We start from the raw sequence: 13,359 nt of genomic DNA, 5'->3' as shown, positions 1-13,359 counted from the left end.
TGATTGGATTTGATCATGTTACGTTATGCCAAGTGTTCTCTGCAAACATATTGTTATTATTTGTGTATTGACTGTATAAACCATTATGCTATGTACCATGCTCAATTCACAACTGATTGCTGAATGAAATTAATAAACACATCTTTTAAAAAAAAGACCAGGATGCCATGAGCTTAGGTGCAATCAAATTAAATCACTGTTGTTGGGCTGCTAATATACAGTAATTTACAGGGTCAACGGGCCCCTCACAGTCCTGGGCCCCGTGCCACTGCACCTGCTGCACCGTTAGTAAAGTGCACAGAAGCATGAAGAGTCAACAAGCACCAGCAGGAGTGTGCGATGAATGGACCAAGAACAGCAGGAGCTTCTGCCATCCGCTGGGAAAACACAAACATGGAATTCAAACAAAATATCTCCAAGTCTAAGGCTGAAAGAGATATCTTCCATCATGAGGAGCACATATAAATGAATGCTTGCAGTGATTCATTTGTTTAAAAAAAAATCCCTGTGCTAGTGCTCATGCCACCGCTGTTGCTGCACACGTGCAAAGCTGGCGCTGCACCATTAGTTTAGTGCCCTATTGGCTAGTTCTCCAGCTGGGGGAGTAAATCATTAGGGGCCCCTTGTACAAAGCATTTTTGCAGTCGGAAACGTCCAACCACAAAAATGCTTTTACAAATGTACCAAATACAAATTGTGATTCGGTAACACGCTACTTACTTGCAATTAGTGTGTGCAATTTGGTATTTAAAAGGGGCGGGTGTACGGCATTCCTTTCAATTACTGAATCTGAATGGGCTGTATGAATGTTTTGCGACTGAATCAGGGTCAAATTTTACTGACTCCCTGAAGTAGGTGGTACCCCATTTGCAAATAGATAGGAGTCCTTTGAAGAATGGATAACAAATATTTTTAAGAGCAGGCAGCTGTCCCACGTACCCCAATGTCTACTCCTAAAAAATTTAACGAAAAAGCGTATTTTTTTCCCTTTTTAAATGCATCCCATTATCCTTTAAGGAAAATGGGCTGCATTAAAAAAAAACAGACTGCTTATTTTTTTAATCATTTTAAATGCATCCCATAATCCTTTAAGGAAAATGGGCTGCATTAAAAAAAAACAGACTGCTTTTTTAAAAACCAAATCATAGACATGGTGGTATGCTGACCTCAGTAGGCTCCATCTCTGTGATGGTTTTGATTCCAAATGGGTCTCGAATTGCGACCTACCACACTAATATGCATGAGGCAGGTCTATTTGACACTCGCTAGCAATCGCTAATGAAACTTAAAAGAGTTTCATACATTACGAATCCCAATTTCCAAATTGCAAATCGTAGAATATCGCAAATAAGAAATCGGTATTCCTGATGCTAGTTCATCCTGCCCTAAGTCTTGGTGTATTTTGCATTCTTCGAATGAGGAAAGCAAAAAAGGGCTGGGAGCTGAAAAGAAATTAAAAAATCAGTCTGGACACAGTACTTACTCCTTACAGGAGGTAAATCAAGTTATACCTGGCGGCACTCATAGATAGAGGGCTGCTCAGTGGGTTAGCTGCTTTCCATTTGGTTGTAGCCGCACTCTTCACTACCGAAGCCTGAGCGCTGTAGAGCTTACAGAGAGACACAAAAATAAATGCGCGCCCTCTAGGAGGGGATCTTAAATGCACAGAATGCTGACTCAAACCCATTGAAATGCAAGATACAGCAGGATTTTTTAAAGAAAATATGTCTATATACATCTGCAATAACCACAGTTCAACTACTAACTCTTAAACATATGTTGTAAAAGGTGTGAAGGGAATGTAAAAGAGCCCCTGTTTCTTTCTGCAGCTCCAACGGTAATCATGCACAACAAAGAGCGAGCAGCACCTGGGCTGAAGACAGAAGCAAGTCTGTTCCGCGAGGCGAGTACCTCTGTGCGCAGCAGAGGGGCATCGGGCTTCGATTTGTTAGCACATTGGCATCTGCAAATAGGGGGCTGTGCTGAGAGCCCTAGCTGTGAGCTCAAAGTTGTTGTGACGTGTAAGTAGTAGTTTAGTGTGTGATTTGTAAGATGGCGAGAGAGCGTTGCGGCTGTGCCCTCATGTAACGGCGTGAGCGAGGTAGTAAATGAATCCTATATTTGGTTGGTACAATAGAATCAACTAGCAGTGAGAAACACTCTGGACATTTATAAAGAAATAACACGAGGGTGTGATTGGTTACCGATCATATCTCCTTACATTCTTGTATGGGCGCTCGCAATCACGCTTCACAGGTGACCAGAGCTGCAATTACGGAACCGGGAAAATGACTCATCTGAATGATGCTGCCTCACTGGGGGCACATATGACTAAGCATGCTTGCGGCAGGGTCAGAAATTACTTCTCTAAATACGTTTAGCACAGGCATACCATTATGCACCGAGTGCTTGCTTTTTGAACACTTTTAGCTGGGACTTAAACATTAGTATGCCGCACATCATGCCCTTAAATACCGAAAAATGCTAATTAGTGCATGGCCTTTTAAAATAAATGAATCTGAAAGGGACGGATCACGCCCGGAGAGCCACAGCTGCCTGTAAAGCCCTGCAGCCTCTCTCAGAAACTAGTGCAGCAAACGGCATGCGAAGAAGAAGGATGCTGCACAACTTGTGTCCCTCTGCAACTAAATACACTGCCATTTAAGAGGTAAGCTGCAACATTCTCCCTCTTCCGCTGTGGTATGTTGCTAGGCCCAAGATCTGCTCTCTGTGCTCCTTCACGCAAGAGATCTTTTTTTCAACGCTGCTCGCTTTTGAAAAGCAAAAGCTGCAAATGGTGCCTCAGTGATGAGTGAAGTGTATGTGCTTTGCAAGGCAGTTTGCGCACTCGTGGTTATTACACTATATGCACGTACCCTACAGGGAACACTGGCCATTAGGCATTTTTGACTATAAGCCCTCGCTAAGTTACAACATTCCAGTAAAACTTACTTTGGGGTAAGCAGGACATAAGATTGTTACAGTGAAAATGGATTTATCTTGTTTGTATTAACTGGTGTTGTAGAAACTTTCGTTTTGAGTGAAGTTCCTGGCATAAACTGTGCAATGATAGGGTTCAGTTTAGTGTGTATTATTTGGTGCCGTTGCATATGTGCCTTACCAGTAAAGCTCTTCCCACACACTGTGCAGTGATAAGGCCTCTTTCCTGTGTGTGCACTTTGATGCCATACATGGCCTTTCTTTCTAAGAAAAGCGCTTGGAAGACACGTTGCAGTGATAAGGTTTCTCTCCAGTGTGTTTGGTGTTACAAGACTTGACTTTTGATTTAAGCTCGTCTCGCACACAGTGCAGTGAAAAGGCTTCTCTCATGTGTGTACGCTTTGATGCCTTACAAGGGATCCCTGATAAGCAAAGCGCTTGGAACACTTAATGCAGAGATAAGGCCTCTCTTCGGTGTGTGTTCTTTGATGCAGTACAAGGGTTGCCTTCTGAGAAAAGGTTTTTGAACACAAAGAACAGTGATGAGGCCTCTTTCTTGTGTGTACGATTTGATGGTGTACAAGGGTCGCCTTACGAGAAAAGCACTTTGAACACTCAGTGCAGTGATAAAGCTTCTCTCCTGTGTGTGTTCTTTGATGCCGTACAAGGGAGTTCCTGTCAGCAAAGGGCTTGGAACACAGAGTGCAGTGAAAAGGCCGCTCTCCTGTGTGTGTTCTTTGATGCAGTACAAGGATTTTCTTATGAGCAAAGCGCTTGGAACACACTGTGCAGTGAAAAGGCCGCTCTCCTGTGTGTGTTCTATGATGCTGTACAAGGGATCTCTTATCAGTAAAGCGCTTGGAACACACAGTGCAATGATAAGGTTTCTCCCCTGTGTTTTCTTTGGTGCTTTAGTAGATGCACCTTTTGATTGAAGCTCTTCTCACACACAGTGCAGTGAAAAGGCTTTTCTCCTGTGTGTGTTCTTTGGTGCTGTAGTAGATTTGCCTTTTGATTGAAGCTCTTTGCACATACAGTACAGTGATAAGGCCTCTCTCCTGTGTGTACACTTTGATGCCGTACAAGGCTATTCTTATGAGCAAAGCGCTTGGAACACTCGGTGCAGTGATACGGCCTCTCTCCAGTGTGTGTTCTTTGATGCTGTAAAAAAGTTGCCTTTTGACTGAAACACTTTTTACACGTTTCGCAGGGATATGGCCTGAGGCTGGTATGTCTTTTTTTGTGCCTCACAAGAAGTCTCATATTGATAAATTCTTTGTCACACACATTACAAGCAAAGCGTCTCTCCTTCATGTGCATTCTGCGCCGTTTCCTTAAGTAGATGTTTTGAGTAAAATTCATCTTGCCTCCGGAACCTTTATGGCTTTCTTTCCCATTCATATTTTCTAGATGTGATTGTTGTTCTGCAAAATAGAAAAAACATTTAAAATTACATGAAGAAATTATTTCTTGAAAAAGCTGCTTTGATATAATATGGAGAAGTGAACAGTTACAATTCAGGGGAAAAAATGGATGTTCTAGGAAAAAGTCACACTTCCCTTTGAGACACAAATGGTGGCTAGTCCTCCTACACAAAGTGCGTTGACCTGGTCCTGCAGCAGGAGCATGCTGGGAAATCAAGTGATTCACAAGAACCACTGTTCGACATGGTGTTTCTGGTTGGCTAGGGTAGGCACCTAAGCCAGGCAGAATCCACCAGTCTAGTCAGGGTAAGCCAGATACACACCTGAGATAACCTGCGCTTACCCTCTGGTAGCTTGGCGCAGAGCAGTCAGGCTAGGTTAAAGATGCAATGTGCAGAGCATTTGTGCAACACACTAGTGCAGCAACACAGTGAGTAAACCACAAAAGGGAATCCACGCAGGATTAATAATAATAATAATAATAATTCTTTATTCGGTTAATCACAAAGAGAAACCATAAAAGAAGCAAGTAACATAAGAAATTCATACATACATAGATTAAAAAGAAGACTATTTCATAAAAAACATTTGTGCAGTTTAAGCAAAAGGAAAAAAGGTGATTTTGTTTCAGAGAGTCTTTGATCATTAAATCGTTTTCTTTTACTTTTTCCTTAGTGCAGTTTGCTAAAGGTTTTTTCTGTGGTTCAAAATGCATTTTAAAAAGTTTAAAACCAGGTAACAGACTTCTTCCGACTCTAAGGTTTGCAGTCTTAGAAAGGCTGGTCGACATTGTCTGAGGCCCCATCGCCTGCACAGCGGAAGTATCCAATATTTTCTGTGGGGATGATAAAATTTACAGAATAAAATGACGTGGATGTTGGATTGGGTAGATTTCGCGTCGCAAGGGCATGGAGGCAGGTTTGGGTCCCAGGCTTTGTTTAACGGAAAGGCGACCAGTCTGTGAAAGAGGTTCAGTCTGAGCCTGGTAAGTAACATCCTCTCGTATGTTTTAGTGTCGAGAGTAAGATACGGTTGAATGCCAAACGTTTGCTGGACTGTGTTTGCGTGAACCACTGAGGGTTTTACTGACTCAGATGACAGTCTTAGTGTTTCCAAGTGCCGTAGTGCAAGTTCCTTGAGTTCCTTTTTTGGGAGAGCTACCAGTGATTCTGGCTGGAGGTAGTGTTTTTCAAGGCCAAGGTCGGTGAAAAAGTTTCTGACGTAGCTAAGCCACTTAATTCTGTAGGCGTAGTCGAGTGACATTGTGTCGGCCACTATCGACTGTGATAGTGTGTTAGCTTCCGACGTCCAAATACGCCTCCACAAGAGTAGTGGCTGAATTTTAAGGAGGTCCTGCAAGTAAGGAATTCCCAATTCCATGTGGGAGGCGTAATTTGATGAGCCTTTTGGGGTGGCAAGAAGAAATCTTATAAATCGATTTTCGATTATTTGGAGCGCTCCAACGTCTGTGTGACCCCAGATCCCTGCTCCATAAAGAGCTATCGCCTGGCACTTGGCATTGTAGATTCTTAGGAGTTCTACTGGGCGCCTCCTTCCCAGTTTCCGAGAAAAGGTCTGCAGGGCTGCTATTGCGCGCTTAAAATTGTGACATCTCGCCTCAACTGCTGGTTTCCATGTTAGGTTGTCGTCAATCACAATCCCAAGGTATGGATATTGTGTGGCGGTCTCCAAAGGCTGACTATCGAGGAAGATGTTTTTTTTTCCTTTCTTCCCCCTCCCCGTGGTCATGACAAAAGTTTTTTTTACGTTAACCTGTAGGTCCAGGGAGTTCATAAAGGTGGTGTATCTATTTAGAGAGTACTGAAGTTCACGTGGGGTTCGGGCCAGGATGACGGCGTCATCCGCGTAGAGGAGCGCTGGAATCAATCTCTGTTTCATTTTTGGGAGGTCCTGGGCCCCTCTTAGCATCGCCTCCTCCAAGCCGTTTGTGTAGAGCGAGAAGAGAAAGGGGGCCAGGACGCAGCCCTGCCTAACTCATCGCTCCACCCCAAATGATGCCGTCAACTCGCCGTTCTTTCCGAACCGTACTCTAGCTGAGGCCCCGGAATACAGCTCTCTTAGAAGGTCCAGCAATGAGGGGTCCACGTTCATCTCTTTTAAGACTGTCCATAGTTTGGAATGTGCAACGCAGTCGAAAGCGGCAGACAGGTCTACATAGACCATGTATACCGTCGATTTCTTTGCGTGCATGTATTTGGCCATTATGAGGCTGAGATTAAGTGCCTGCTCAACTGTCCCAAGACCTTCTCTAAAGCCGAATTGTAAATCCGAGATAATGGACTTTTCCTCACTCCACAGTTGCAGTCTCTCCAGAATGACCCTTCCCACCACTTTGCCAAGGGAGTCCAGAAGGGATATGGGACGATAGCATTTTGGGTCCTGTCGGTCCCCTTTCTTGAAGATGGGGACCATGATTGATCTGGTCCAGGAGTCCAAGATGCCCTCGCTAGCTGCTGCTATACATACTCTTGTTAAGATAGGTGCCCAAAGCTCCTGGTTGAACTTAAAAAGGTCCACAGGCACGCCGTCCGGACCCGGGGCCTTTCCGGTTTTGCTTTTATCCAGAGCCACCAGAATTTCTGTGATGTCAAAAGAAATTGGGATTGGGTATTGTACTTCGTTGTGTTGGTGAGGTGGATGATCTGTAATTACTTGGTTTTTGAAAATTTGTTCAAAATGAGCTATCCAAGTTCCCTCATCTATTGCCACCTCTATCTTAGGAGAGTTGTTGTCCGAGAGGAAAGGGGATCTGATCGTTCTCCAGAAGTCCTTACTATTTTTTGATAGGGAGCTCTTATCTAGGTCGTTCCAGAGTTTCTCTTTCATTTGTTGTAATTTTAGTTTACGTTCCAGCTTATATTTCCTTCTCAGAAGTTGGATGTGGCCTGCGTCCCTTGGTTTTTTATGAAGGGCGGTTTTTAGATCAGTTAGGGCTCTCGTGCAGTTGTGGTTGAACCAACCTTTCCTATCCGTGTGATTATTGGTTGTTTTCCCCGTAAGTAGTCTCTTGGCTAGTTTCAGTATTTCTGCAAAGTTCGACAGGACCTCAGAGTGGTTTAAAGCTGGGTCCAGGCAGTTAATGATATGCGAATATGCCTGTTTGACTAATTGTTTTGTGAGTTTTTGTGGGTCGATCTTTTCCCATTTTATAGAATAGCCATTTTGTTTGTGCAGTTGTAGATTATTTTGGGTAAGGGCAGCTGCAATGTCCGTAGCCTTGGATCTATGTTCCGATAGGTGAAGTTCGGTCTTTAATGCATAGTGGTCACTTAGTAGATTGTATATTACTTGATGGTCTGTGACTTTTGCGGCAAGGCTATAGGACAGCAGGATGTAGTCCACTGTTGTCTGGTGGCCTCTAGCTACATAGGTTGGGTTAAACTGATTTTTCTCAGCCTTCGGAGAGTTGGAAATAAATAAGTCAAACTCTGAGAGAGTGTTGTTCAGGGCGTTGCCGGATTTGTTATGGATGAAGTGAGCTAGTGGGGCGTCATTATCGTCCACAAAACCGCAAATTTTGGTGTCTGCCATTGGACACGGGTGTGTGTTAAAATCCCCTCCCCAGATGAAGTGGATCGTTTTGGAATTGGTCTCCCCATGTTGGGGGGATCTTAGTCTCTCCTGCATGTTATCGATGAAGGTGAGGAAGTCGTTTTCCGCTAAGTTGTTGTAGAAATTAGCGAGGATGATGGTATCTTCATTTGCAAAGGAGAGGGAAAGTATCTGGTAGTTGGGGTCGGTGAAGAGGTTAGACACTTTTAGATGGGAAAGAGTGTTTGCAATATAAATTGTTAAACCTCCTTTGGGTCTGCCTATTGGGCTTTGAGTAGCGGGTGAGAAGTAGGTTTTATACCCTAGTAAATGTAACTCTGAAGTTGCCCAGGTTTCTTGGAGGCAGATTATTTTGCCTTGCTCTAGGAAGTTGACTGCCACAGGATCGTTGATCTTGGTTCGGAGACCCGCCACATTCCAGAATAGTAAAGGTATTATATGTGGGTTTTCTTTCGGGGCAGAGGCTGGTGAAGTTATGGCGGGGTTGTTACTTTGGGAGGAGGAGTGTATCGAGTTTGGGGTAATTTGTTCTAAATCCCTTGATGGTCAATCCACCATTTCTAGGGGACTGTATCTATTTGTTGTTGGGATGTTGTACCAAGGGTCCCATCTGGGTGGAGCTCTGCGGATCCTCCTCTGTTGTTGGTATCCCCATTCTCCGTGATTTTCTCCCTGCTGGCGTTAGTTGACTAATTGCCAAGGGTTTTCCTGTTCCCTAAAGCGAGAAGTGCCATATTGCCTATTATCGGGGAAGCTTAGTTGGCGCTGGGATGGCTCGACCCAAGGGAAAGCAGGGTCCTCGAAGAAATTGGTATTTAAGGTTTGGATGGAGGGGTAAAAGAAAGAGAGGGGTTTAATTCTTATACTTCCCTTAGGATTTGGGTGTTCCCAAGAGGTGATATAGTCTACCACCCAAGGGTCCTCGAAGGTGATAATGATGCAGTCCCCTGGGTATTGTTTGCTACCTTTCCCCACCCACGGAGTCCTGTAGAGTGAGGAGATTCTACCATGGCAGTTTGGCGGCATGGGGCGATTAGTCTGCAGCCAATGGTGAACTTTGTTTTTTAAGGACCACGGCGGTTCCGCCGTATTTGGAGGTAGTTCGATTACTCCAATCATGACTGCTACATAGGGAGCGGCCTCGGGAGGAAGCTCCGTATGGAGTCTGGCTTCTCCAGACTCTTTTGGGGGATTTTTTTGGGCTGGTTGAGAAGAGGAGTTGTGTACCGGGGTTTTAAGGGGAGCAGTTTTTCTGGGGGCTGGTTGTGGTCGTGTAGTTGTGGGTGGTTGCGTTTTGGTTTGTTTTGATGTAGTCGGACCTGCAGTGGTAGGGTTTGGTGTGCTTTGGGTCAGGGTGGCTGGAGGTCTTGGAATGGGGGGAGGAACAGTGGGTGGTACTGTCTGTGAAGTGGTTGTGTGGGGGATAGAAGGTTTTGTGATGCTGCCCAAAGAATTAGAGGGAGCGTTGTGAGAAGAGTTTGCGTTCCCTTTCTTCTTTGGGGGGGGGCCCTGAGAGTGTTGTGGAGACGGGATGAGCTTCGAAATCTGTGTCTCTAGCTTAGTTAGCTTTAATTCTACAGGTCGTAGTAGTTGTTTAAAGATTTCTGTTATCTTCTCTAATAGTATAGAGTTTTCCGGGTTTTCCGGAGCCTTTATGTGTGGTTGCGATGGCGAATCCAACAGAATAGGTATGGATCCTTCCTGTTGGTCTTGATGGACTATTACCGTCGCAAGTACTTGCTGTGGTTGTAGGGGAATTAGTGGCGAGGTTAGAGGAATCTGAGGGATATTCGGGGGAGGAGCAATGTTGGCTAGTATAAGATTATTTTGGGGGAACTTGTTTTTACTAATCGCTCCTTCTCTCCTTCCTCTTGCTTGTATGTCTTCCAGGGGGGATGTCTGGGTAGGGGATTGAGGTGGTAGCTCTGGGGTTTTTTCCAATTCTGAGGCTAACGGGGAGTCTGCAAGGTCAGAAACAGATAGGTTTACGTTGTTTGGAAGGCTGCGTCTGCCTTCTTGCGCGATACCTGGCGCTTTTTTGTTTGCAGTCGGGGCGGGAGTTTTGGCTTCTGCGAGATTACCCAGGGAAGATCGCTTGGCAAATTCTAAGTCCAGTGAAACTCTTTTTTCCATGAGGGTGATACTTTGGTCAATGAGTGAATTTGCTTTTGCCAGGAAGTCGTCCATGGGTCCCAGTAACTTCCTGGCACTCCCTGGAGCGGGGTTTTTTTGTTTAGAGCCTCTTGTGGCTACCATCTTATAATACTATGAGATGATGAAGTGATAGATGGTAGTTTTCGTGATTTGTGATAATATGAGTTAAGTGGCGATTGTGAAGAAGGGTAGGTGAAATACCTTACAGTAGATAGGGCTTTGGCCGATCTCCCGGGCTCGCCGGGCCTCGAACGGCCTCAAACGGCCCGCTCTTTGCCCGGTCTTCGCCCCGGACTATGCCCCGCGCGCGTCCCGCGATGCGCGTTGCTGGAGTCGCTTTTATGTTGTGCTTGATTATAGGGGCGTGGCACTGGGAGGGGGCGCGGCTCACGCGGGAAGAGGACCAGCTGTAGCTGTTGTTTGCTGGTCCTCGCAGTCCCGGGGCCGGCGCCTCACCCTCCTCTGCGGCCACAAGATCTCCTAGGGCTTCCCCACAATTCAGCAGCACTTGGAAGGGTTGTAGGCTACTCCTGTAGCGGCAAAGAGAGTCTTCAGAAGCACTGACAAGTTACGAATGGCACCCGCGAAGCGGGTGCCGTGAGAAGTTATCTCGCTGTCTTGGGGGCGTGGCACTGGGAGGGGGCGCGGCTCACGCGGGAAGAGGACCAGCTGTAGCTGTTGTTTGCTGGTCCTCGCAGTCCCGGGGCCGGCGCCTCACCCTCCTCTGCGGCCACAAGATCTCCTAGGGCTTCCCCACAATTCAGCAGCACTTGGAAGGGTTGTAGGCTACTCCTGTAGCGGCAAAGAGAGTCTTCAGAAGCACTGACAAGTTACGAATGGCACCCGCAAAGCGGGTGCCGTGAGAAGTTATCTCGCTGTCTTGGGGGCGTGGCACTGGGAGGGGGCGCGGCTCATGCGGGAAGAGGACCAGCTGTAGCTGTTGTTTGCTGGTCCTCGCAGTCCCGGGGCCGGCGCCTCACCCTCCTCTGCGGCCACAAGATCTCCTAGGGCTTCCCCACAATTCAGCAGCACTTGGAAGGGTTGTAGGCTACTCCTGTAGCGGCAAAGAGAGTCTTCAGAAGCACAGACAAGTTACGAATGGCACCCGCGAAGCGGGTGCCGTGAGAAGTTATCTCGCTGTCTTGGGGGCGTGGCACTGGGAGGGGGCGCGGCTCACGCGGGAAGAGGACCAGCTGTAGCTGTTGTTTGCTGGTCCTCGCAGTCCCGGGGCCGGCGCCTCACCCTCCTCTGCGGCCACAAGATCTCCTAGGGCTTCCCCACAATTCAGCAGCACTTGGAAGGGTTGTAGGCTACTCCTGTAGCGGCAAAGAGAGTCTTCAGAAGCACTGACAAGTTACGAATGGATTAAGTAAAAATAGATTCTATATTACACACTTACTTTTATCTTCGTGTTGCAAGTCGTCACAAAATGATTCGCTTTACCACAGTCTATGCCTATCTGTCCAATGGCGGGACATTTACCTTTGTGTGGAAATTACAGTCCGTATCTGTAACACGTTTTGTTTTTCTGTGGAGACTGGACCTTGTTTCCCTCGGCCTTGTACCTTGGCTTACTTTTCGTGCTCATGACAGATGCACTTTGGGCACCTACGGCCTCCATGTCAGTCACTTGGCGATAAGTACGCTTGTCAGCGCAAGCAGCCATGAGGACTTGATACAAGCTCAGTTTCCATCAGCATTCGTCGTTGAAATGCTTCCGACAGACATCCATTGATCACTCTGAGGAGGGCAGCCTCCTCATCATAAATTAATTGAATTTACAGTGCTTTACCAAATATCCAGTCTTTCAACAAACTCATCAACGGTCTTACCTGGTCTCTGGATGAAGATATATCTTTTATAATTCACATTTGGCACTGGCTTAAACTTGACATTAAAGGCCTTTTCGATTTGATCATATGCCTTTTCACCTTCTTGTAAATTCTTTTTCATGGTTTCTTTCACTCCTTTATCGGCCATGTTTCTCAAGATACTTTATACTCTTTTTCATCTATTGCATCTATGAAATCTTCAAAAGTCTCTATCCATCCATCTATCGCCAATATTCAGTTTTTTTGCAATATCAAACACAGTTGGCGGTTTTAAGAATGCAGCAGCCGTGTATACATTAGAGGACAGTAGTGGTCTCGCAGGCACTCCCTGTGGAACTTCATCAGACAGAGCTTCTCTAGCGCCTCGCGATGTGCTGGCTTTGAGGTCAGCCTTAATGACTTTTGGAGCTTGGATCTCGTCCTGGCTCTCCATCGGAGCTCTGTATGTTATGTTGCTATCTATGGAGGTGTTCTGGGCCCCTTATGCAGCAGCTTTGGTGGTGGGCCGCTTCGTCTGGGGAAACTCGGCAAACCCAACCCGACCCTCTTTCTGGGACTCTTCTCCGGCATGTTGTGAGACAATGATTTGGTGATGATTTAGAGAAGGAGATAAATCTTTGTACACTACAAGTACATGAAAGCAGATAACACTGGTCGATTTTGTGCTTAAATGTTTCTTCAAAAACATCTGGTTAATCTCTGCTTCACAGCATGTGAATTTCAGTGTAATGTGAACTGAACTATTTCTGTGTGCTTTCCTTGTCCACCTTTAGTTTTCTTACTCCACATAGCGTAATCGTATTAATTTGCGTAATGGCGTCATATATTCTATTAGAAGCTGTTTCGTTCAGTTCCTGTCCAGCGACATGTGGACTTTCAGTGTCGCTGTCTTTATCTTTAAGCATTTTATTCAGACTGGCATTGCGCTGAGACTCCACCAGTGCCAGAAACTCTCTGGAAGAGCGCTTTCAGTGTACGGACTTCATATCCCCGATCTTGTCACCAGTTATAGCTTCCTGCGAGACCAGGTACTCACCAATAACCAAGCCACACGTGGAGAGTAGTTGAAAACATCTTGATTACACTACGTGACTTCTGACCATAATCAGATACTGTTTGAATTTAAAACTGTGGATAGTAAACAAGCGCCCCGACAGTTTACATTCCCTAGATATTTATTAACAGATTCTGAATTTATTCTTGGCATTAAAAGGCATATAAAAGAATTCATAATATTGAATATTAATTCAACAACTGTTAATTTTGTATGGGATGCATATAAATGCAACATTAGAGGCTATGTACAACAGTATATTTTAAGGGACAATGCTGAAAAACGTGGTGTAGAAAAACTGAATACATCTAATATTTTATTTGTTGAACAACAATTGGCTGATGCCATAACACAGGGCAAAACTAATATTGAAGAGTTAGGA

At 45.5% G+C, this 13,359-nt stretch overlaps 1 protein-coding gene across 1 annotated transcript in view; it reads right to left on the bottom strand.

Moving 5' to 3' along the window:
• LOC147736825 (uncharacterized) overlaps positions 1–13,359 on the bottom strand; it is a 467,810-nt gene that overhangs the window by 101,990 nt on the left and 352,461 nt on the right. The window contains exons 2-3 of the mRNA XM_086952705.1: positions 3,865–4,364; positions 3,339–3,698 (exon numbers count right to left, since the gene is read on the bottom strand). Of these exons, the coding sequence (XP_086808831.1) occupies positions 3,339–3,698; positions 3,865–4,364 (860 nt within the window). The remainder of the gene's footprint in view (positions 1–3,338; positions 3,699–3,864; positions 4,365–13,359) is intronic.

The sequence above is a fragment of the Lissotriton vulgaris genome, chromosome 1_2 (assembly GCF_964263255.1).
Source record: "Lissotriton vulgaris chromosome 1_2, aLisVul1.2, whole genome shotgun sequence".
Lineage (NCBI taxonomy): Eukaryota > Metazoa > Chordata > Amphibia > Caudata > Salamandridae > Lissotriton > Lissotriton vulgaris.
This window is presented reverse-complemented; position numbering and strand designations above follow the sequence as displayed.